This window comes from Ixodes scapularis, unplaced genomic scaffold (assembly GCF_016920785.2).
Source record: "Ixodes scapularis isolate PalLabHiFi unplaced genomic scaffold, ASM1692078v2 PGA_scaffold0__279_contigs__length_252992795, whole genome shotgun sequence".
NCBI classification, from domain to species: domain Eukaryota; kingdom Metazoa; phylum Arthropoda; class Arachnida; order Ixodida; family Ixodidae; genus Ixodes; species Ixodes scapularis.
The window spans coordinates 73790872-73816930 of NW_024609835.1; the positions used below are offsets into that span (position 1 = coordinate 73790872).

The following is a 26059-nucleotide window of genomic DNA, read 5'->3' on the forward strand; positions in this document are numbered from 1 at the left end:
AGCGCTTTTGGATTCCAGCATTATTCATCCACCCCTAATCCATGTTAAAGGGATACTACAACGAAATTTCGGCGCTCTTTTTTTTTTTTGTCTATGTGTGTTCAAAGGAGCAGTATCACGTCGAACATACCAATATCTTGTTAAAAAAAGTCTCAAAAAGGAATTTCAAAACTAATTAAACGATTAGCAAAGAGCACCTGGTGGATGTCGCTGACGCCTCATTTGGAATGCTCGTCTAGGAACCTTGACAGCTAGTGACGGAGGTTGTCTCGTTTCCGGCCACGATGAAAGAAGCGGGGAAGGAGAAACTCCCCTCTTCCCGAGAATGCCTTTTGTGTGTCACAGAAGTCGCTGTTGTCCCCCTAGAAGATTATAGAAGATTAACCCGTCACTCAAAATTCGCACAAAAGCAGCCGCTTCGGTGGCTGGAACGACTAGGCTATCCTCTCGACGTCAGCCTCGCCATAGCTTTGCTCGTCCTGAGACGACCTACGTCACGAGTGCGTTGGATGTCACGTGGTCTCCACTGGGCCTTCTCCGAGCGCTTGCCAGAGTGAGCCGTTTATAACGAAAACTACAGCCACCAGGCTCAAAATACAAACGTGCGATTGTCTTTTACAGATATTGTGGATCATATTCAACCTATTTTTGAACACGACGGGATTTTTTCGAATTTGGTTGAAGTATCCCTTTAAGCGTGTCATAGTATAGCGCGGAACGTGATTGGACCTGGCGGCCCGTGGCTTTGGCTTTTAGTCCATCGTAGGATGAGACAAAGTATAGTCACAAATTGACAGAAATTGTTGAACGATTCAATTTCCACTTTGTTGGATCCACTAGTGCTCCACAAAGAGTTCGTGTTTCGGAAGCAGTAATAGAGATGACGCAACCTCCGCTCTGTTTTATCCTATAAACTTGGACGATTTACCATCCACACTCTTCAGCATTAAGCCTACTAGCTCTCCAAGCCTGGATGGTATAACTCTGGGATGTCTTCAGAGAAACCTCAAATACTCGCTATATATATATATATATATATATATATGTATTTAACGGTTTTATCGAGTCGGTGTGATCCCTAACCAGCTTAAGACTGCTATATTACAGCCGATCTTCAAGGGCGGCGATCTAGGAAGGTATAAAACTATCACCCGATGTCGATCCTGCCCGTTCTAGAGCATGCTTTTGAGAAACACATTTTTCACATAATGACCAATTTTATAGATCAGTGTTCACTACTTTCTTCTAGGCAGTACGGGTTTATTTCTGGAAGTGGTATGCAGCTGATTTTAGAGGATGTAGCTGACAAAATTTACTGTGCTTTTGAGGTCAACATGTTTTCTGGTGCCGGTTTTCTAGATGTCAGCGAGGACTTCGGTACGGTGAATCACGAGATTTTCTTGGTGAAGGTTTGCAGGTTCGGTTTCCATGAACATTTTCACTTTGTCCTAACAAATCTGTTAGATGTTAGGGCTCAGGTGGTTGGATAAAGTTAATAGTTCAACGCAGTTTCTCGAAACCGGCGTCCAACAGGGGTCAGTGCTATCCCCATTACATTTAAATATTTATGTAGAGGAGCTAGAATCTATTATTTCTGGATGTAATGTTTTTCAGTATGCCGACGATACCTTTATTGTTTCACGGCATGTCAATTTTAATGAGGCTGTTCACGCTGGTACAGTCAAATGTGCTTAAAGTTCTGAATTGGTATGCGACCAACCTTATCAGAGTTAACCCCTTTAAAACTAAACTCATTCGTTTCTGCAATCCCTTGAAGCTTGGCTTTTCTGATACCCCCTTTTTTATACACAGTTCTGCTTGTTGACCTTGCTGTAAGCCATTTCACTGGGTGAACTATAGAAGATGTACGGGTCTTAATTTTGAATGTGATATGCCGTGGAACAAGCGGATGGCTCATGTGTGTAGTGTGTTAAGCAGACTTGCAGGTATAATATGAGTATCTTTTTAGGGTTAGAAAAACGATTGTTCACGCTCTTGCGTACAGTGTATTGTGGTATGGGGTGACGCTCTACGCCCATTGCACAACATATTGGTACTCTACGATTGATAGCATTTTGAGAGGAACTTTGCGAAGCATCGCGTACAACTCTAGTTTCCCATCCAGTGCAGAAAATTTGTTAGGTAGTCATGCCAAGATTACGTAGTTTGTGCACTGAAACTGTTGTGCTTTTGCATTGCAAACTTTAAAACGCTTCATAAACCATCGCGCTTCCTCAGTGCGTCTCCTCTGTATGAAGTGCAAAGATGTGTCACTAGATAAAGAAAGCTTGATGAAGACATCTTCAGCGTTTCTGGCAAAGTACAGTTGAAGTAGGGGTTTTGTCATTATTGCTCGTGAAAGATAATTACTCTTAAAGACAGATTACTGGGCAAGTTGGTAAGAGTTCATGTTAAACTCTTACCAACTTACAGCGCTTGTCTTGTGTACTCTTCGTCTTTTTGTCCTCGTCCCAGTCGCGCTTCTTATCAACATAGATATTGTGCTGTTGTCGTTTTGATTTTAATTGGGAGGCTGGTTCGCCGAAGCTTATGTCCGCTTGTTTGCTTCTATAAAATTTCTTTTCTTTTTTTTCTCGCATATGCGTTTCTTTTTTTCTTTTTTGACTTGGGAGGCTGCTTAGCCGAAGCTTTGTTTCCGTGTTTATTTATGTGTTCTTTTCTGTTCGCCTGTGCGAACTTGCTCGGTCCAGTCCTACAAGCCATTGTCGGCTTAGATGGAGCCGTCATTTGATATACCGAAAGCGTTGTGTGAGTAAACAAGGTTATTGTTATTATTATTATTAATATTATTCTTAATATTATTATTATTATTATTATCAGACTTATACACGTTACTAAAAAAGTAAGGAATCACACTTACAATTACACAAGGCAAAAATCATCCGTTACTTTCCCAGTGTTACTTTCTGTCTTACTTTCCTAGGGTAAGACACAAAACACAAAAGTGTCACGAAAGCGTTTATTATCGCCACCAGGCACACTTTTGTGACCTTGAGCAACAGGGCTCTTAAAACTCTCGTCGAACGTTTTGCCTCATTTCGAAGTGAAGATGTTTGCCGCCGCGCTGAACGGGAGCATCCCGCTAAAGCCGATAGTCACATTACGGCTGAGAGTGCATTGGGACAAAGAGGGGCGGAAATGCCGGGAGTGGCTTTGAAGCGGAGTAGGGTTTAAGGGCCGAGAACGTCATTAAGGTCAATAGTCTTCGAGCGGACTGGTGCGGCCGCCTTCTCGGGGGTCACGTTGTGGTTGACGACTTTAATTGCCGCCAAATATGATAGATGGCGCCACACCGAGCATGACGGATGAAACGTCATTCTCAGTGTTACAACTCAGACTTCATTTTTAAGCTGAACATATTCTCGGTCTCGTCTTTCGCCGCGGTCTTTTCGCAGATCGCAATGATTGGCGCTCCAAGTATTCTGCGGGATGTAGCAGCGTGGCGCTGCAAGTCACGGCGCACCACGGCGCATCGGCTGTGCGCACCCCGGTCACGGATGTCACGTGACAAGCGCCTATAAGTATAGCACGGTCAATAAAGAAGCCCTCTTTGCCCGTTGGAATGTCGTCTGCTCAAGTTATCACATTGGCGACGAGAATGACAACGCACCCGCGCTGCCCAGCGGAAGCGTCGCAGACGGCAGCAGACGAGCACCATACGAGCGGGGCCAACTGAACGGACAGCGACAGCCAAAGCAGCGCAGTCATCGCATCTCAAGCGGGCGACGGACGGAGCGGACACGACGGACGGAAGCCAGCAACCGATAAGTACACCGTCGGTTTGCCGAAATATGGCACCTCTTGGAAAGCTTGACGAATACGACGAAAAACAACAGAATTTTGACTCGTATTTAGAGCGTTTCGAGCACTTCGTTAGCGCAAACGACATCAAACCAGAAAAGAAGCTAGCGGTGTTCTTGACCGTTATAGGACCTCGAGCTTACGAAGTTCTGAAAAGCTTGGTCGTACCGGCAGTACCGGGAGATAAGTCGTTCGAAGAAGTGAAAGTTTTGCTGAAAAACCACTATAGCCCGAAGAGCTCGGTCATAGCGGAAAGGTGCAAATTCAACAGACGTGTACAAGAGGAACAGGAGAGCGTTGAAGATTTCATTGTAGCGCTAAAGCATTTGGCAAGGAAGTGTGACTTTGGCCAGTTTCTGCAAGATGCTCTGAGGGACAGGCTTGTGGCGGGAATACGGCGCCAAGAAACGCAACGTGCGCTATTCGCCGAAGAAAGCTTAACCTTCGAAAGGGCATGCAAGATCGCATTGGATCAAGAGCAGGCGGCACGACAGACAGCGTTACTACACGCCGGAAGCAAAGACGCGTCGTTGAACGAGATAAGAGCGAACCAGAAAGATAACGTCAATAAGCGTGACGTTCGAAAACACAAGCAAAGCAAGAAGTCTTGCGAAAGATGTGGAAGGGCGCATGCGGCAAGCAAATGTTGGTACAAGAATGCTACGTGTCACAAGTGTGGCAAGTTAGGCCATTTGCAAAAAGTGTGCTCGAACGAGAAAAAGGGACCCAAGAACGCGAATGCAGTGGACTGCTCGGAGGACGATTCAGAACTGGACGTCTATCACTGCCTTAACACGGTGCGTTCGGGTTATGAAGTGAAAGTCAATGTTGAAGGGGCGGACGTTTTCATGCAAATTGATACAGGAGCGGCTGTAACAATTGTTCCTGAAAGTGTTGCGAAAACCGTGTTCCCTCATGTCAAGTGTGAGCCATCTCGGGTAAACCTAAAAACGTACACGGGTGAACGAATCCCGGTAAAAGGGCAATGTGACGTTTCCGTCACATACGAAAACCAGACTTTGAAACTGCCCGTTATCGTCGTCGATAACCAAGGCAAGAAATTGCCGTTGCTCATGGGGCGGAACTGGCTTGAGAGGCTCAGACTTGATTGGAAAAGCGTCATGTCACTGGAGCATGTAACTGATTCACACCGAATAGAAGCGCTGCGTAACAAGTTCCCGACAGTATTTTCTAATCAGTCTAGTGTCACGAACAACTATCAAGCGAAGATAGTTCTAAAACAAGATTGTACGCCGGTTTTTTGCAAGGCGAGACCGGTGCCTTACGCGTTACGCGATAAGGTTGGAGAAGAGCTGGACAGGCTAGAGAAGAGCGGGGTTTTACGCCGCGTAAGTCACAGTGAGTGGGCGACTCCGGTAGTTGTAATTCACAAGAAAGATGGATCACTCAGGTTGTGCGGGGATTACAAGGTAACGATCAACCCTGTACTAAAAACCGACCATTACCCACTGCCGCGACCTGAAGATCTGTACACTGCCATCGCAGGTGGCAAAGTGTTTTGCGTGCTGGATCTTTCTGCTGCGTATCAGCAGGTACCGCTGGCTGCCGAGTCCAAACCACTTTTGACTATAAACACGCACATGGGGTTGTTTCAGTTCCAACGCCTACCGTTTGGTGTGGCCAGTGCGCCAGCCATTTTTCAGTCCTTCATGGACGAGGTGCTTAAAGGCATACCTCATGTGGGATGCTACATTGATGACGTCATCGTGTCTGGAAAGGACACCCAGGACTGTCAAAAGACGCTGGAATGCGTCTTGCGTCGACTTCGTGACTACAATGTCACTTTGAAAACGGACAAGTGCCGTTTTTTCCAAAGCTCGGTGACCTACCTGGGTCACACGGTGAGTGCCGATGGCATTTACCCGACAGAAGCAATGACAAAGGCTATCACAGAAGCGCCCGAGCCCACCTGCGTAACGGAACTGAAGGCGTATTTGGGGATGCTAAACTTTTACGCTAAGTTTCTCAAGAATGTTTCGTGCGTAGCTGAACCGCTTTATCGGTTGTTGAAAAAAGGTGAAAAGTGGTCGTGGACTCGGAAGTGCAGCGAGGCCTTTGCTGCTACGAAGCAGTTGCTCGTAAACAGCCAGGTTCTTACGTTCTACGACGTAGACAAGCCAATTGCATTGCTGTGTGATGCTTCATCGTACGGGATTGGTGCTGTCATTTTTCATGTAACACCAGAAGGGGAAGAGCGCCCAGTGGCGTTCGCGTCGCGAACGCTCACGTCAGCGGAAAAGAACTATGCGCAGTGCGAGCGAGAAGCGCTAGCTCTGATGTTTGGTCTGAAAAAGTTTCATCGCTACCTGTATGGTAGGGAGTTCACTCTCTATACAGACCATCAGCCACTGCTTGGGATACTGGGGCACGATAAGCCTGTACCTACGCTAGCGGCAGCTCGAATGCAAAGATGGGCAATGATTCTTGCAGCCTATAGGTACAAACTCAAGTACCGTAAAGGAAAAGATGTCGAGGTGGCTGATGCTCTGTCTAGACTCCCACGACCGATGACAACAGCTGACGACCCTGCTGAGTGTCTTTTGTTGTTTGACAGTACTCCCTTGACCGCGGAAGATGTAGCTAGAGCTACAAAACGTGACTTGACCTTGTCTCGCGTAGCTAACTACGTTCTGAATGGATGGCCTGCCCAAAGTAGCGAAGAGCTAAAACCGTACCATGTACGACGTGACGAGTTGTCATTTGAGCAAGGCTGCGTCACCTGGGGCTCAAGGGTGATTGTACCTGAAAAGCTGCAGTCACAGGTTTTGGCACTGTTGCATGAGGACCATCCAGGTGCTAGCCGCATGAAAATGCTTGCCAGAAGTTTTGTATGGTGGCCAGGGCTAGACCTAGAAATCGAGAGCTACGTACGACAGTGTCGCGTATGTCAGTCTGTTCAGAACGCTGCTCCACCTGTACCGTTACAGCCATGGAGCTATCCAACTAAGCCGTGGCAACGAGTACACGTGGATTTTGCTGCTAAAGAAGGCCATGTCTTCCTAGTACTGGTGGATGCTTTCTCGAAATGGATCGAAGTGTGGTCCATGTCTTCCACCACTACTGGTAAAACACTCGACAAATTGCGAAGTGTATTTGCGGCTTATGGGCTACCAGAGGTGCTGGTGAGTGATAACGGACCTCAGTTTGTTTCAGATGAGTTCTCCGAGTTTATGAGGGTGAATGGCATCAAGCACGTTAAGACGCCACCCTATCATGCTGCCTCCAACGGCGCAGCAGAGCGTCTCGTGCAGACCACAAAAAAAACTCTGCTGAAGCAATTGTTAGACGAGAAACAGAGTGGCAAGAAACACTCTTTGCTCGAGCGTTTGGATAGCTTTTTACTGAGCTATCGAAACACCCCAAACAGTACCACTGGTCGCACTCCAGCCGAGCTGTTTTTGAAGCGACAGCCACGAGTGAAACTTTCTTTGCTTAAACCCGATTTTGTAAAAGCCATGCAAAACAAACAGCAGCACCTGAAGGAACAGAGTGATGCGTCGCGAGGTGCTAACCGGTCTTTTGTTGTGGGTGATACTGTGTTGGTCAAAACGGTGCGAGGCGAGCTAGTGTCATGGGAAGAAGGTGTGGTGACTCAAGTCGTCAGTCCTGTGACATATTTAGTGAAAGTGGCGCAAGTTGTGCGGTTCACACACGCCGACCACATCCGAGACCGCCTTGCAAGCCCGACGTCCCTTGCTGCACCGCCTACGCCGGAGGAGCCTACGCTCCCAGATGTTCCGGTGCCTCGAGAAACCCAGCCGATGGTGCCACAAGTTGCTTCTGCTGCTATGCCAGCGGACTCTCAAGCCGGCAGTCAACAAGCTACACGGACGCGTCAGCAGCCGCTTCCACCACCGAGTTCCACAAGTGCGCCAGTGACGACACCGGAGCCTTGTACTGAGGCACCGACTTCCAGAAGAAGTACGCGAGTGCGGCGTCCACCGGACAGGTACAAACCGGAGGACTTCCGAAGCTGATGTGAGGGGGAAGGAATGTAGCAGCGTGGCGCTGCAAGTCACGGCGCACCACGGCGCATCGGCTGTGCGCACCCCGGTCACGGATGTCACGTGACAAGCGCCTATAAGTATAGCACGGTCAATAAAGAAGCCCTCTTTGCCCGTTGGAATGTCGTCTGCTCAAGTTATCACACGGGAAAGTAGACGTGTGGGCATTTTTAAGAGTGTATCTGTCATTGACTGCAAATACTGCGGTTGTAAGTTTGTTTTCACCCTTCACGGCCGGAACCAGTCAATACGCCGGCCTTGCCTATCCGAATTTTTCATTTATTTATTTGCTTTTCTGCGCTTCAAGATTTCTTATTCGTTTGATAAATGGATCCTTCATCTGCATATTTAGATTATGTACACAGACACGCACACACACACACACGCAGGCATGCGCACACGTATTTCCAGATATGTTAATTTAGGGCGCCGTTTTGGTATAACATGGCTATATTCTAATAATCGCCTATTTCAAGAACTCGGTGAAAAATTTATTGCGTCTTTTGAATTTTCAGCACTTCAACTAAATTAATTATGCCGATCTGATTCTAACGAGCGGCTACGAAAACGATGAGTGAGGATTATATTAGAAATTTTATTTTCAATCTTTTTACAGCGAAACTCTGAAGAAAACCTATGCATGCAGGCTAGGAATATTAAAAACACATGGGCCATGTTAAAAAAAAAAATAATCCTGGCCGCCAAGCCCTCTCTCGCCTCGCTGTTTAGCCCCAGCAGCGAGGACACTCCATCAACGAAGGCGCTGATGTTGTCTGGAAAATGGTGCTGTATGTTCGACATGCCTGCCGCTCCCATTACTGCTGCGGCGCTCATGTAGCTGCACCGTCGCGCCAGGTTCGCTTTGTGGGTGCTCATGGCGTCGTTGTTTGCCGCGTGCTCGGCCTGCTCGTGTTTGGCACTTCTCCGTTGCGGAGCTGTCGTATTCTGACCCAAATGTAAATGTGTCGAGGATATATAACATTATTACTATAATGAAATACCCGCCCGAACGTGCACACCCAAAAAAAAAAAAAAAAAAACTTTTGATGATATAAATTACTTTACTCATGATCTTGCACATTCCGAGAATATTGTTTTGGGCGTCGCAAAGATGAGAAAAAAAATTAAAGCGAATTTCACACTAGTTTTTATACATGACGAGGTAGACAGCAAAACTTACTGCAGTGGCAGTCAATCAGAATGTCAGAACATGACAACTCACCTTCGGAGTGCACTCTTGACTTGGAGAAGTGTCACGTGCTTCGTTCCGTCTTTCTAATTGGCTCACGAGGGTATAGCCTTTGCCCTTTGCCCAATAATGTTGACACGGAGTGTAGCACAAAAGGAAAGCTAGTCAAACTAACAAAGTACAATATGTTTAATTACTCTTAAATGATGAAGCAATAAAACCAAAAACGCAGTATTTGCCGTCACCGAGAGATACAATGTGCACTGAAAAATAAAAGAAATACGTTGCGCCTTCTATCCAATATGGTGGCAACTACAGTTGTCAACAACAATGCAACCGTCAAAGAGGCGGCCACACCAGCCCATTCAGTGACTATGGGCCTCAATGCAGTTCTCAGCCGTTACGCCGTATTCGGCCTCAAAGCCAGTACCGGCCCTTCCGCCCCTCTCGGCCGCAATGCACGCTCGGCCGTAATGCACGCTCGGCCGCAATGCGCCTATCGGCCGAAATGACAGTTACCCGCGCAGTCATCGACTCTTTTGTGTCCCCTCCATGCCTCGCAAAGGAGGGAATGGGACAAAAAGAAAAGGCGCCCACAAATCCGTATGTTGCGTGCTTTTTTGTGTTCTTTTTTTTTTTTTCGTTGGAAGGAAACATTGTAACCTCGGGAGTTTGACTAATATTGTTTTTGCACCGAGAGTCCGGATGTTCGTAGCACTGTGCTTCCCCCTCACCGCAGGCGAGCAAGCTGACGAGTTACAATAAACAAACTACCAAACCACAAAAAAAAAAAAAAAAGAGTTTCGAATTGAGGTTTTAGGTGACGTGAAGAGAGGTTTTCAGCATCTGAAGAACGCCAGGTGACAGTGTGATTCCGGTAAAACTTACCCTTACAAAAAACAACATATTTTTTCAGAAACGATTTTTTGGTTGTTGGTGTTGTATATCCTCGCTTTTTCCCCGTGAATGGAAACAAAAATTTAACGGATTACAGTCATTCCCTTACACAAATAAGGAAGAAAATGACTTTACAATGACTTTGTAAAATATGTAAATATTCCCTCACAAAAATTACTGACAAATGTAAGAAATTACAAGTGATTGCATTACTTGTAAATTATTACATACACGTCTGATTATATTATTATTATTATTATTATTATTATTATTCCTGAACACCCAATAAAATATGATTATTATTATTATTAGTGTCTACTCGTAGTAAATCCAAGGTAGAGGTATAGCCATTTGTGTAAAAGATAACTGGTCAACGGTTGACTTAAACCTTTTAATCACGCCGAATGCCTCGCTCTAAAACTTCTTAACCGTACTTCAGCTGTATCATTTTGGTTATTTACAAACCGCTCTCTGAAAATATGCTTAACTTCTTACAGGAGTTAGATTAAAATTTAGAAAAGTTTGCAATCACCGATCATTTTTGCCTGGTGGGTGTTTTAATGTTGATTTAATAAAGTAATGCAAGCCTCAAGTGTGCGATTTATTAAATATTCTCACCATTTATGGTATAGAAAGTAAGATTAATGCCCCAACTAGAGAAGAAATCTTCCAAAATAAACTAGTAACATCATGCATCGATCACATAGTATACGAAACTCAAGACTACACGTAGCAGCTGTCGTCATCCAGCAAGAGCGGGAGGACCACTATTTATTGTTTCTAGATTAAGCTTGGTAACCGGCTCTGAAGAAATATTTGAACAGCATAGACAGCTCAGTTTCACTGATTCCTGTCATCTTGAAAGTTGATTGTAGGCTATGACTGGGTCTCTTTCACGGAGAACACACCTCCCGGGGAGGCCTGTTCAAAGTTCGTCCATAACTATACGAGTTTGAGATCTGCAAGTACGAAGGTGGTTAGAATAAAAAGGCACAAACAGAACCAGCCATGGCTACTGAAGATATTCTTTTGACTATAAAAGAAAATGATGTATTATGGGCACGCTATTGTCGTTATCCGAGAAATAAGGGCTTCAGAGCAGCTTAGCAATGTAAAAGAAACCAAGTCAGTGCAACTGTCCGATCGCAAAAACGTTAACACATGCACGAATTTTTTTTCAGGCGCGTTTTAACATGGTTAGGACGTGGGCTCTGGTAAATAAGGTCAAGGGTAGTGCTTCAAAGTTATCTCTCGATGACGGTATTATTCGAAATTTTGGATCCGACTCAAAAACAATCGCTAAAAGTTTCAACTGTTTTTTTTTTTTTGCTTCGTTGTCTAGTAGTTTACGCGATGAAGACCCTTGAACCTAGACCCTTCTTCTGAATATGCTGTGCATCTGCCGGAAATGACTCTGAAAGATCTGCGTATTCTGGTATCTTCTTTTAAACTTAATAAAGGACCAGGGGCTGATAATATTCGCTTGTGTGATTTGCGTCGCAATTTTGATATTACTGGCAATGCACTGCTGCATTTATTTATTGGAATTATAAAATCAAAAGTCATTCCCGACTGTCTTAAAGCCGCTATTGTAAGGCCGCTTTACAAGGGAGGTAAGCGCAATGATGTTGAAACTTATAGACCAATATAGATCCTTGCGTGTTTAACACTGATACTCGAAAAACATACTGAAAACAATGACCTCATTTCTAGATAGGTTTGATCTGTTGTCACAACGACAATACGATCTCATTGCACTGCGTGGCACCGATTCCTTACTAGAGAATTGTGCCAATGCATTGTACCCCTCATTTGATAACAACAAATTTGCTTGCGCGCTGTTTTTAGACGTATCAAAAGCTTTCTACTCTATTTGAAACAAAGTTTTAATGAAGGAACTATATGACTACGGTTGTCGTGAACACTTGTTTGTTAATCATAAGCTTTTTGTCAAACAAAACGCCACAGGTTTTCATTTGTAACACTAAAAGCATACACGTGTCTTTAAAGTCGTGCGTACCACAAGGCTCCGTTTCAACATCGTTATTTTTTAACCTGTATGTGAATGATCAAGCAAAGGCGGTGTCAGAATGTGAGCTGTACGCTGAGGATACTTGGTTCATCTCGCGTCACATGAATTGTTTCAGTTCAAGGGTGACTGCGTTACAAACAAATGCTACAGAGTTGATAAACTGGTTCGATTCTAACTTTGTAAAAAATAAACAAACATAAACCAAAACTTTGCGCTTCTGCACTCCACTTAAATGCAAGAGTCTTGATACTCATTTTCTTTTACACTCATCGAGCAGTCTTGATTGTAGATAGGCACCAAAGACCATGTTAATACAACCAAGCTATTTGGGAATACTGTCTGAGAGTGATCTCTTCTGGAATTAACATCTGTGTCATATTGCTGAAAAAAAAAAAAAAAACTGCGCAGTGTTTTATGTTCGCTATAATAAACATTTTTTTTTGCCTTTTACAGTCCGGAAAATGATAGCCAATGCTCTGGCTTATGGTGTGCTACGCTAAGGTATTACACTGCATGATAAGTGTTCATTGGGTTGTCAAAAAAAAACAACAACAACTGACACTATTCTAAAAGAAATTTGGAAAGGTATAGCATACGGTACCAGTGTCCGATCTGACAAACTCTTCTATTTTTCACAACTCCCTCGTTTTGCAACACTCTTCGAAAGATGTGTCCTAGAAACTCATTACTGGAATAGTCCCTTTAAGATTTCACGTACCACTCGCCGTTCACTGAGGGACAGCGAACATTTTATGATTCCCAGAGGGTACACTAAATATGGAAAAAGAAAGCGTTAATTTTATGTTCCTGATATACGCGTATTTAACAAATTGCCAGCATCGCCTCGTAATATAAACTCAAAACGACAGTTAAAACAAAAATCTGAGTACGAAGTGCTAGATATCATTACTGTGATACCTCAATTTATTATGTTGTCTGTTTTCTGCTGCTTTGTCAGGATTAGAAATGTTTGCGTTTCCTTGTGCAGTCAATGTGTGTTGTAGTTTTTTCATGTATGTCTTCTCTTTCCTTACAACGTTTTTTTGTTTTTTGTTTTATATTATTATTCTGTTGCCGTGTCACGTCCTACAAGCCATCACAAACTTTGACGGACCCGTTACCCCTGATTTGTACGTCAAGACTTCAAGACTGTCGATTTTGTACTGAAGCACTTTTTTTGTTTTTCTTTCTGGACACACAAAGTGACTAGTGGATTTATTGTGTGAAATCTGTTATTTGATCCTATGCATTTTTTTTGTGACTCCCAGAGTGAACTTGCCTGACTCAGCAAGAAACATTCCTCTCTTCAATACGATATAACGTGTTCTTTTCTGCTTTCTTTTTTGCATTTTTGCGTGATTTCGTGTGCGAAAGTGTGTGCTAGTCAGTTTTTTTATAACTCATCTTTAAGCTACATACAAACTCGACTAAAACACCAACGCTGACTTTCTGCCTGTACTCTGATAAAACATTGAAATGTGTGTGTGCGTGTGTGTTTTTTTTTTTCCTATGTGCACGTGATGTGAGTCCGTGCCAATATGCGTTCTGCCACACCAAATGCTGGATCGAGACCCACGAGCTTCTGCTGCTTTGACGAGACCCGACACTCAAATGGTTATATTTGCAATGTTGATTAAAAATTATTGTTTATTATTATTATTATATTCACGTGTCCACAAACATCTCAAGACCTTCTGTGTGGTAAACAAGAAGTATAACGCAACTCTAAAAGCATACACACAAACACAGAGATATCCAACTGCGCGCAAGTAATATAGCAAGTGATATAGCATAATGATATTGTGGTGAAATGTTGTTGAATCACGAAATATTCCAAGGTGGGGACAATCCAGACATGTGCGTAACGCGTTACTAGTGACAAGTTACCTCTACCTAGTTACTTCTTTCGGTAACGAGTAACGTATTGAGTCACTTTTTTTTTAGAAAAGGAACGAGTAACGGTATTTAGTTACTTTGAAGGCCAGATAACGAGTAACGGTATTTCGTTGCTTTTGAGGAGTAACGTCTACAACGCCGTTCAAACATCCTTCGTTCAATTTCAACCAGAGTATGCGTCTATTGCGACAACGTCACTGCCATTACTTCGAGCACGTCGATTCAGCGTTGCCGCAGATGTATGATCTTTCTCAAGAAAGCGGGGAAACATAACTGATGAAAACTTCGAGAGGCGTGCAACGACTACTGAAAAGAAAACAATATACTGCAAAACAAAAACAGTGGTCGTCAAAGTAACGAGAAAACTAACTCGTTACTTTTGAGGTAGAGTAACGCGTTCCTTTTGAGAATCGGTAACGAGTAACGTATTTAGTTACTTTTTGAGCGCGTAACGAGTAACAGTATTTTTTTACTTTGTTTAGGTAACGTGTACATGTCTGGGACAATCACACTTGTTAAATTCAAGTCGCATTTTTATATTGCGAGATTTTGCAAAAAGCGCGTGTGGGTAGGAAAAGCTTTAATTATGGCTAGTACGCGGTGGGACATAGGCCAGCTTCTCTCGGCCAGGGGGCGCTGTAGCGTCCACGAGATGGGAGTACGGGTCTGAACGAGACGCGACCGAAAAAAGCCAACCCCTAGCGTCCGCAAGGCGCGACCATTTAGTGCTGAGGTGAGGTGGCGTTCTAGCGTTCCATCATGCACGATCCACGGGCATGAACTAGCGTCTCTCAGCGACTGCAAACGGCCACAAACAGGCGTCTGAAAGGATACAACGGAAACGCGACCTAAAAATATTCGAATTTGCTCGCCGAGGGCGCTGCTCCAAACTTGTGAGCTACAGGTCTATAGAGATAAATAGCGAACGGTAGACCGTGAACGGGCTTCGTTCTCTCATTAAAAAATTGTGAAAATCGCTAATAACTTTTGAACGAGGTAAGGTTCAATTCTAAAACTTTAGCGCTGGTATCGGCCGATAGGGCTACATTTGGGCGGAGATTAAGCGTTCGATAATATGAAGTTTATTATTGCGGTGAGAAAAAACACTCGACGACTTGAAGCGTGCTATTAACTAACAGGAATAAAGGCTACAAAAAGGACTAGGTCAAGTGAAAACCTTTTTTTCGCGTTTTGTACTGTCGTCATTCTTTTTCTTACTTTCTTTTTATTGCACAAAACACGGTACTCTTTTTCTCTCAAACATCCGGTACTTCGCACATGAGAATAGGTGGTGACGCGTCACATTCTGGTTCAGTACTCCCCCGAAACGACATAATCGAGAAAACAGAGCAACAAACAGAAAGTGGACGGGAGTCACGGGACGAGGGCTCGTCCAGTCCATTTCTTCTAAAGGCCTTACTCTAAACAAGCTTCATATTGTTCACTCACGTTTATTTATTATCGTGTTAAGCTGGCGATGCAGGTGAATGAGTTCGTGAATAAATTCAGAAAATAGCGCAACAAACACAAAGACGAGTAGAAGAAGTGAACCGGGAAAGTGCTCGTCCCGTTCACGCATGTAATCACCTCATCCCGTTAATGTCACGAGGCACTATAATCATTATTCATTAACACCAATCTTACCACGCACTAATCGTTTCAAATCTTTCTTCTTTCCCCGCACCATCTCGGAATGGAACTCCCTATACCTTCTAGCGTTTTTGAGGCTGCCGATGTTTGTGATGCCATTGCTAGTTATACTTCTTAGATGTGCATACTTGTTCCGTATAAAACATCTTGCATGTTAGTCTTTTGCACGTCACTCTCCTGCATCGCATTCATTGGCATGTGCCTGAAATATGTATATCAATCTGTTTTATTTTTGGTTTTAAAAGTGCTTACTTGTATTTTACTGGTTATTTCCACTCCTGCTTGGGCCAGTCTCTGGCCTGCAATATATGTTATAAATAATAAAATTAAAAAATACTACTACACTGCCCAGAACGCGTGTCCGACTGGTGTTTGTTCCTCCTATGTCTCCAAAGTGGCCCCATAACAGCAACAAATGACACTACAAAAAAACAACTGGAAAGATATATTGTCGGATGTCGCGATCCTGGTGGTTGGTCACGGAAGTTCGGACAAAGAGCACGAGCGAACGCGAGTGTCGGTGTCGTCGCGGCACCCCAACTACTGATTGCCGAAGCTTCGGTTGACTGTCTATAGTTAAGAGCGATTTGCAGAGGTACAGGCGTCTGCCGCATCCAGCACGGCTGCTCTGGCACTGCCTGGTTCGCTGCCGGCGACAGCATAACGCTTCCACAACGTCATCGGGTGGGAATTGAAGGATACGTTTTGTGGACGTGGTAAACAGGTAAACACACCATCGGATATGCGTTCAAGCACCATAATTGCATAAAATTTCAGACTTTCCTCAAACGTGAGTGGGTTTAAAGAAATCGTTATTGATATAACCGGTTTTAATGGCTCTGACATTTTTTTTCTGTAATGTGTAAAGCAAAAGCAAATGTAGAATCACAAACAACAAACAAAAACATTTTGATTAGAGTCTCTTTTTCTTTCTTTTTTTTTTAACTTCCTCAACACCGAGATTTTTTTTTTTTTTTTAGTTTTACAGATATTTTGGAAAGGTGAATGGTTACTGAGCTCTGAAAGGAGATGAATCATGAGGATTCAATAATGACTCCGTGGTTCTTTCGGGTCGAGTAATCATGGCATTCAAGTATTGTTTTGACAAATTGAAGTATTCTTTGAGGAAATGTTGTGTCAAGAAAGTGCTTGTTTAATCAAATATAATGCGGAGTAGATGAATTGAACTCAGCCGTAAAATCGGAACACCCCAAAAGGTTCTGACCATTAAATTGATAAGTGCTGCCCCGACAGCTTGTTGGGAGCTTGAGCTGTTAGTCAAATTATTCCGAAAGTATTTATATTCTCCAAGCATTTTAGTAAAGGCACCATAAATCCCAAGGTTGGAAGTTCTTGTGCGATTGTACGTTGTCAATCTGAAATCACGTCACCTACCAAGGAGGCAAAGGCCAGGGTATAGAGTCACCCAAAAAGATAAACCTGGATCTCTTTTAACACTGAGGTCATTCGTGTCTCACAGGTGGTACCACTCATTGCTTGTTCGCCAAGGTGTATGTATGTTTTTGGTAAAATGCAGTATGGACAAGGAAAATGACCTAGCAAAAAGATACAACTCTATAAACTAAAGGAGGTAGTCACTCTCTTCGACGAGCTTCGACTTACTGAAAGTGTCATAAAGATCTGTATACGTGAAGCTCTGAAGTTCTTGTGCCGAATAAAAGTCACACGTGGTGTAGTGTATCGAGCCCCTCTAGGTACAATGCAAGGATGTTTTACCAGCTTCCCAACGTTTCCCTGGTAAGGTTTTCGGAAGGCTACTCTTCTTCAGAAAGTGAATAGGAAGTTCTTTATTATGGATTCCAAACGTTAGCTCTTGGTAAAATAGTATTCCTGTCAGTTCATGTTTACTTACAACATTTACCTCTTCCCTGTGCAGGGTAAACACTGGATCGGAGAAAGAACTCCTTCGGCTAGTAAAGTTAACTATCACTTTTTTTTTCTTTTAAAAAAACATAAAGCCGTGGTGTTCGACCTATTGCAAGAATATGGTTAAGGAAATCTGGAAGAGCCCTGCGAATATAACGTTGGTTCTCGGGCATGGTATTGGATGGTCATTTACATAAGGGCTTCATGTAACTTGAAATGAGAGCTGCCCGGAGTAAGAAACGATTTTCGCTAGGAGCAGTGTAAGGCTCACAAAACAGCGCTGAGGCATCTTCATCTCTCGGTTGGTGAGCGATCCGCGATATAGTTGTAGCCTTTTCCTCATAGATGGTGCAGGTTTTTTTCCGGAACAAACGAGTTGCTCGCAGCCGCGTTTTCAAGTCGGGCGCTCGCTGTGGGCTCAGGCCACGGGCGGTTCGCCGCAAGTTTAAACTCCACGTCAACCATTTGAGCTACACTGTCAAGTCTAGAATAAAGTACATTCACTGGACGCCATATTTGAGGGCGATGTTTACAGCGCATGCTGCGAACGAGCTCACATTAATAGGCTGCTAAGACCGGCAATCCTGATGGTGCGGAATGCACGCTGCAAAAGAACCGCCGAAGTTCGCCGTCAGCACGTGCCCAGAGGCAGCGCACACAGCTATGGCCGCCAGTGAATACTGCCTGTTAGCGGCAAGATGTTTCCGTGGCGCCCTCGTATGGTTACCTTTCGTGACGTCATTATCTTGCGAACAACAAGTTCGATGGTGTTTGTAATTAGCATGGCGAAAGCTTGAAATTATGGCGTTCTTGAAACAACACTGTCAACACCGTCAAAATTCCAAGTCCCTCACGTTTCTCTTATTTCCGTCCATGAGAACTTCTTTGCTGACGTCATAGTCGGCATTCGGCCAACCGTGGAAGGCCAACCACCGCGACGCTTTCGATCGCGCACGTCGCCAATATCTTCCACAGGCTGAGCACGTGGCTTCGTATTGTGTCTCATTCGCATGCACTCGCGCACTTTGGCAGAGTTCGAGCACTGCGAAAGTTAGCGTCAAGTGTAAATAAGCTACTTTTTTTTTTGGTCGTCCGTAGTTATGGACAGTGGCCACTGCAGGAGTAAACCGCCGGCGCGGGGTGCGAGCTAGTAAAAGAACTGGCTCTGATTTCTGTCCGACAGGCTCCGTAGTTGAAACCACATTCGAACCATTCAAACATATTTTGTGAACACCCTATTTGCTGATGCATGTTGTGCGCTGGTAGTGCACTCGGATTTTTAGAGTTTGCAAGTGCGTCATATGCGTGCAGATGGAGTCGCTCACGCAACTGATGCCTCGACATCATGTATCGGCTTCAGCGGCGTTCACTGCTTTTTCGTCGCATGGAGTTTGGTGCCGACGAATACTCGGCGGCGTGTTGTAAGAAATTTCGGCAGCGCGATTTTGCTCTGAAACTTTGTTCCACGGAGCTCAGCTTATGTACTTTATCTCAGAAGTTCCGCCCAGCATAATGAAAGTTGCGAAATGCACGCAAACTAACCAAAAAGAAAAAAAAAATTGTTTATGCGTTGCGCGTTTTAGTTTTATATCTTACAAAAAAAAAAAATACTGGATGTACAAACACGCAAGAAAGAGTTCATACAAACTAATCCCTGACAGATTAGTAGGAGCAGTTAATAGGAAATTCTTTTCCTACAAAGAATGCACTGCTGTTTCACCGAATTTGTTTTAATATGTTATATAGTCAGATCAAAAATATGCTTACGTTCCGATCCGAATAAAGCGGAGGGCAATTTTAAGGTGGTGTTTCGGTTCCTACAAATGGCAGCTCCCGAGTCTCCGATGCTGTTCCTCACTAAGCCTTCGTTTTATCCTAAAGAGGCCAAGCAAGTCGCTTTGAATGCTTTACGGGTCCTGCTTGAGGAGCGCGGAAAATCAATCAGCATATAATTCAGAAACGACGAAAATTAACCAATGTAACTGAACGTGCTTTATTCGAGTGGATAGCAGAATACAAGAGATATGGGAATGTCACGGCTCTAATAACCATGTTTTCACTAAACATGATCCGAAGGTTCGATGACTCGGAATTCTGAGAAGCTGTAGAAGTTCATTACCGAGAACATGGGCGAGAAAGAAATTCGGCTCCAGGTATGGCGAACGGTCAAGAAAGTTTCACCTGATCCAGTGTCCGAACATTTTTCAATGGCATCGTAGGCATAGTACTTTCTAAACCAAAAATTAGCGCAAACAGAAAGAAAAAATATTTTATGCTACAACGACGAAACCTGGGTCAAGGCCGGCCATATGAAATTCCAGGCCTGTGTGGACACGACGGTTGAAAGCACGAGTCAAGCGTAACGTTCACGCCTTACTATACCGGCCGAAAACATCCGACGGGTAAAGGTGAGAGTTTAATCATCACACACTGCGGCGAGAAAGGTAGTGTTGAAGGCGCTGGGGAGGTTTTCTGGGCCAAAAAGGAAACGGGGCTACCACCAAGAACCGGACAAGTCGGCACTTTGTTCTTATCATGCTCTTGCTAAGGAGAACAAGGTAATAGAAGTGGATCACATCATTAACGAGGTTGAGGACAGCGTTGCCATCAGCACTGGCGAAGTGGACACGACAAGCTCAGAGAGTGATTCTTTGTCACATAAACACATTTCGTGAAAACTGTTCAAGGCCACGGCAGATGTTACGAGCAGGTGCTCGTTTCACTATTAGACTTGCACTTCATTTCCTTTAAATCCTCAATCTGTTTGCCTTTCGTATATTTGTTTTTCTTGTGTAGCTATCGTGTCCTAAAGAAGAGACTCTAGTTCTAAAATGTGAATAACGTCTCTCAATAAACCTTTCCTGCGCGGCCGCTGTAGTCTTGGATGACGGAACTTTCAATATGCGGGGAAAACGTTGTTTGCTCTCGCCACGGCTCTCGAAGGTAATAAATTTATTATTAATTTGTTTTTACGTAAAGTGGATGCTTTTGAGACCGTATATGTTACTCGAAATGTCATTCCCAAAACACACATTAAATTTTAATGTTATTGGCACAATGAGAGGCAGTACAGTGCAGTACTCCTATAGCAACAATGTAGATGATTTAGAAAAATTCACAAACACCAAAAAACAGGCACCTGGTGGTTTTGTGTTTGCGCCCGTTCCACCTGCTATAGTGTTGCCAAAAGTAATCTTTTTAGTCAAAAATTCAAACTAAAATTGCACGTTGCGCATCCATTTGTCATCCCATTCTTTCAGCCTTTTAATATACGGTTCCTTCCTACATAGATATAGATATATATAAACATAATAAACCCAGAGGAAAAGGTCCGCCGCCCGCCGCTTCCGTGCATTTCGGCAGCCTCGGAACGGCGTGGCAAAGCGACAAACATCTCTGGTCATGTGATGGAACCAGATGGCTGATGACGCTTTAATATACACAAAAATACGACAAAACATTCCTTGCAGGGTTGGTGCGTAGCAATTGGTACCTTTAGTTAGCGAAAAAAAAAAAAAACGCCTGCGTTGACGATCACCTAAAAGAAAGAAAAACAAGAGGCTCGAGGTACACATAAGCATTCCTTACGAGTTGTGTATGCAAAGCATGCGTGCCGTTCCTCCGCTCCCTTCTTTCGTGTGCGGCGTACTTGCGTCGACGGTCGAGCGCGCTCGCTCCTCGCCACGCTGACCTTGGGCGTGGAGCGGCGGAGCCACTGCCTCGCAGACACGCAGTGCCATGAGGAGGCGCTAATTGGAACTGACGCGCGGCGGCTTCATATCTCTACCGTTTTGCGTGGCTTTCTGCGTACTTTCAAAGCCAGGATGCCTCAGATCGCAGCTTCGGGAATTTATCTGCCGTTTGGCGCGGCTGATGACGTCGGTTCGCACCATGGGACAGCTAATGACCAATCAGAGCTCGGTGTCTTTCTGACGTCACCGCAACTCCGGCGCAAGAAGCAGACGACTTGCTCTCCGCATAGTCAGTGAGAGCTCACGAAACGCAGGGGGTACAGTGGGTAAGCAAGGCGGAAAAGAACTATGCCACGATTGAAAGGGAATGTCTGGCACAAGTCTGGGCCGTTAAAAAGTTTGCACTATATTTATATGGCAAGCATTTCCGAGTGCAAACTGACCACCAGCCGCTGGAATTCTTAAATAAGGCTAAACACACCAACAGACCAACAGTCGGGTCATGCGATGGAGCATGAAGATGCAAGACTATATGCAGAGAGGCTCGGCATCACGTGATCGCTCCACAAGCAATGAAATTACGACATTAGCCGAGTCGTAGCCAAAATAAGTCACGTACCGCGTTTCTTCGGCTGTCAGTGACTCTAGACGAGTTATCGAACAACTCCAGGTCGTCGCGGAAAAGCGGACGTGCTTAAGGCTTTCGTCTGCTTTCTTTTTTTCGTTTTTCTTTCTCTCTTTTTGCCGCCCGTCCGCTCGGGACAACGATTTGCAGCACTTTGCTTGAATAGTTCACCCCTCGCCCCCCCCCCCCCCCCCCCCTGTACCGACAAAGGCGAGCGCGTGTAGCGCATGTAACTATACATTCGCAGCATATGCTCCTCTAAAATAGAGTATTTTGAAAAATAGTATATTGGAAAATCAATCACTCTTAGAGACGAGATTTCTTTGTGAGTGCGTAAAGCGCCGGCGGCTTGCAATACACTTCTCTTTCTCGCATTCCCGAGTTGTTTGGCATATAAGTTGTGTTTACTTCACAAAGGCGTCGAATACTTTGATAAATGGAATGGACATAAAACATATCACGATAGGTCATTTTTTTTTTTTTTTTTGGAAAAAGCATGAATATGTTTTTTTTCTCAGAACTTTGGATACTCGGAGGAGACAAAAGGGTATAATATTTTCGTCATCGGTATAATAATCTTGAGAACGCTGTTGCTTTCCCATTTCAAAGTATACTCTGACCTACGCAGAGGGCCTCTGATCTGCACGAAGTAGAGACCTTCTCAACGACAACTCTTTCATCTATGCGCCTATACGCGCACGACATCCGGAGAACAAACATGAAAGCATATCACCTGTGTTTTATAAATCATCATAAATAGATATATATACGGTACTAATAAATATGTTACCATGGTAACTAAAAATTTAATTTATCATAAACTCCACTGAACTTCTCCGCACTCTACCAGAAAAGTAAAACAAAAACATTTCGATACATTTAGTCAAAATAAACTTTCATTTTTTTTATTGAAGACTTCCCCTCTTCTTTTTTTTTTCACGACAAATAAAAGGAACAAAGTCTATCCTCGTTTTTTTTTTTTTTGTGTAACGAGGAAACGTTGCCGTCAGCAATTAATGTTTAATTTAGGCGCAGTGGCCTTTCACCAACTTATACATTATTTTTTTTAATGCAACTTCATGTTGCAATCCAGTCGAAAGTACGGAAGCGTGTGCGCCCGCGCACACGCATTTATTGTGTGTTATTCGCTATCGAAGACTGATCTACAGCGCTATCGAAGACTGGTGCCACGCCGTGCTTTTCGTGCAAATTAAATGCTAAATCTAGACGAACTCGAGTCAGAAGCTTTGGCAGCGCTCATTAAAATTGTTTACGCGCAGCACTCCGCTCCTCAGAAATACCGCAGAAGGATGCCCTCAGAACCTTTAAGAGATAAAAACAACCCTCCAGGCTGTTAAAAAGAAGATCAGAGCATACCTAATTTAGTATGATAGCTTCTCTCTACTGTATTGGCTGTTTCCTCGACGTCTAAAAGGCGTAGCTTATTATGTGGGTCAATAAATCCGGCACCGTCAGGCTTGAATACAAAGATATCCAAGAGCACGGTCCCTGTGCTCTGTGTGCGGAGCTCGACCTCGAAGTGTCGTGCAGGAGAACAAAATACAAAAGTGAAAAAGCCGGCTTCGGCGGCAGTTCAAGCGGTCTCCAAGGGCGAACGATCTTTGTACCATTAACGCTCACACCGAGAGGTGTCGCTATTCTGAGCGTCATGCAACACGGCACCAAAGTGGAATGGGTCGATTGTTTGGTTTGAACGCTCTTCACAGTTTCCAATGGAAGCAAAAAAAAAAACGGCCTTTTTTTGGTGCATAGAACTGAGAAACTCGTCACGGCAATAGAGTTCATTCAGCACACGGCAATAGCGAAACGCTTTAAGGACCATTTCAAGGGCCTTTTTATATATATATATATATATATAAAAGAGGACCCACTAACTTAAGTTCTATAAAAAGAAGCATAGTTTCTTCACAGTTTTGATGCAAAACTGTGAGCGGTTTCTGGACTCTTTTAAAGTCGTCTGCCATCTCAATGGCAATGGAAGAAGGCAAGTTGCGAGAGGGTCAATGACCTTCACTTTCTCCTTGCATTGTTTCTATTAAGGGCAGACCAAAATCTATTGTCAGTTTTCGCTCCTTTTTAGAACAAAGACATGTGTAACCAGGTATTCCAAACTTCAAAGAGCCAAAAATCTTGAAAAAGAAACGTTAAAACAAACATTTACTTTTCTATTGTCCGCCACTTATCCCAACCCGAGTTCGAACATTAGTCGAGCATAACCCGCTCATTCTGGAAACTAACGCAGAACATCTCTACGATCCATTGACTTTCATGTTCCATCAAGGGCCAGCCGGAATGTATTAAAGTTTTACCCATCTTGCATGTCCCCTGTATCCCCTTCGTCACGGATTCAATTGGCCTTCACTAAGGAACACCACCTGGATATTTTCATGTGTCTTCGGGAATTTACCTTCCTTGTTCGTGAATGGATGTCTTTCGCCTAGAATGAGATTTTTTTGTGGAATTTGTTTTTAGTATTTTAGTTTTTGTGGTATTTGAATCATAGTATTTTAGTGCACAGTGGAGACTGAAAAGTTGTTTGTGGGCACAGAAAATAAAGAATTATTATTATTATTATTTAAGCCTTGCTTTAAAGATCGTAGTTCAAATACTGGCGTATGTGTGTACATAACGCGGTACGCGCATATAGAATTACCAGCTACCATCAGTATATAGCATGCAAGCTCCAGTTTTTTTATCACTGCACATAGAGTTCTGATTGCAGCTGAATGGCCGTAATATTTAGGTGTAACGAAATAGGCCTATGGGCAACATTAACTTGGGCAGGAAACTTCAGTGCCCCATATCAAACCTTGATTTAAAATCGCAAAACAAAAATCATGCTGATGTCGTGTTCGGTTTATTTGTCGCTCGCAGTGCACAGATGACAAAATTATTGATTCAATCTAAAACTGTCTTGGCAAAAAACAATACCTAAAATCAAACCGCCGCAGCATTTTTTTTTTCTTTTCTCAGAGAAAACGAGCAAGGACGAGCAAGGACGTGTGTTTTGATTGCAGAAATCACGAACAGTTGTCAGTCTACAAGTGGCGGGGATGTTTGTGCGAATCCTGAAAGGAGTCTGAAGCCCTGACCTCGCGGAGGCTGCGAAGTCTTTCCCAAGAGCTACTGTCGTCCTCGAGCCCAATCTGCGCAGAGTTTGTTCGGGGCTTGCCGAGCGATGCGTCGACTACGTCGCCCAAAGGGCGCGCTCTGTCGCACTTTTGAAAAACTTCGTATCATGTGGCACTGAACAGTTAATCCTAGTCTTGTTAGCTCAAAGTGGCGTTTGGCGGTTTCGTGCCGCCCAAAGGGCGCGCTCTGTCGCACTTTTGAAAAACTTCGTATCGTGTCATGTGGCACTGAACAGTTAATCCTAGTCTTGTTAGCTCAAAGTGGCGTTTGGCGGTTTCGTGCACGTGGCTCTATGAAAACATTTCTTGCTTCTCGAGAGAGGAAAATAACACGTTGCAGTTCCGAAGGTCTTTTACCCACGCAGAAGAAAAAGTTAGGCCAATGTCAGACGCCTTAGCGACAGTAAAGCAGTGACACTGTTTTTTTTTTTTTTATATATATAAACCGTCTGGCGGGTTTATACCGATGCATAGGCCCATCAGACATTGTGCATATTTTCTCCTTTTATTTTATCGCCTGTACGCTTCTCGCCTCTCGTCAAGGACAGAGAAGCCCTCAGTTGATTGGAAGCGTAATTACCCAAGCTTAGATTCATTAGATCGCACTTTCGTCCAAATTTAATAATAATAAAAAAAGTATTACAACTTTAGATTTAAAAATGCTAAAGATTTCCTTTTCCAATTGGTGACCTCCAGATTTTCACACAGTTCGTATTTGTCACACCGAGTGAATATTTTATAACGCGACCGCATGCCTCTTCGCCTTTTCTCAGCAAGAACGGCATCAATTGCAAGTAGTTATGCATCTCGCTGCTTTACATAACAGAAAAAAAGGTTAGCAGCGCTTTATTGTAGTCTTCTGTCTCCTAAATTTGGTTATAGAGCCCTAAAATTAGGTCGGATTTTGCGTATAAACAGCTTTCATTTGGGAGAAGCGTACAGCAATTGCTGCAGGTATGCAGTGTACCTCTCCGCCGCCAGTTATTTGTCAAAGGCATCCGGACGTCATTGTCGTCATATCCGAGGCAGCCAAAAGGTAATCAGGGTTCACGGACATGGCCGACGACGTCATCACATACTTTACTACGGGAGTACGTCACTCTCCTGGAAAATCGAATTGCCCTGGCGCAGACAGGCTTTGTGTAGTGGAAACGGCTGGACGCTCGAAGCCTCGGGGTTTTTCCCCTCTGAA

General features: G+C 44.0%; 2 protein-coding genes across 2 annotated transcripts in view; one reads left to right on the top strand and one right to left on the bottom strand.

Annotated features, from left to right (window-relative positions):
- The window catches only part of LOC8053105 (sodium-coupled monocarboxylate transporter 1), a 217486-nt gene that overhangs the window by 101963 nt on the left and 89464 nt on the right, over positions 1-26059 (bottom strand). The window lies entirely within an intron of this gene.
- On the top strand, positions 3781-7896 carry LOC120843804 (uncharacterized protein K02A2.6-like). The gene is made up of 2 exons (XM_040215239.2): positions 3781-5252; positions 7479-7896. The coding sequence occupies exons 1-2, from the start codon at positions 3813-3815 to the stop codon at positions 7818-7820; spliced, it is 1782 nt and encodes a 593-aa protein (XP_040071173.1). The 5' UTR covers positions 3781-3812; the 3' UTR covers positions 7821-7896.

Bases quoted from the DNA above. Each gene is read 5' to 3' on its own strand.
- LOC120843804 (XM_040215239.2), top strand. From the start codon at position 3,813: ATGGCACCTCTTGGAAAGCTTGACGAATACGACGAAAAACAACAGAAT. The intron at 5,253-7,478 runs GTAACGATCAAC...AAAGTGGCGCAA, and splicing joins GGTTGTGCGGGGATTACAAG to GTTGTGCGGTTCACACACGC.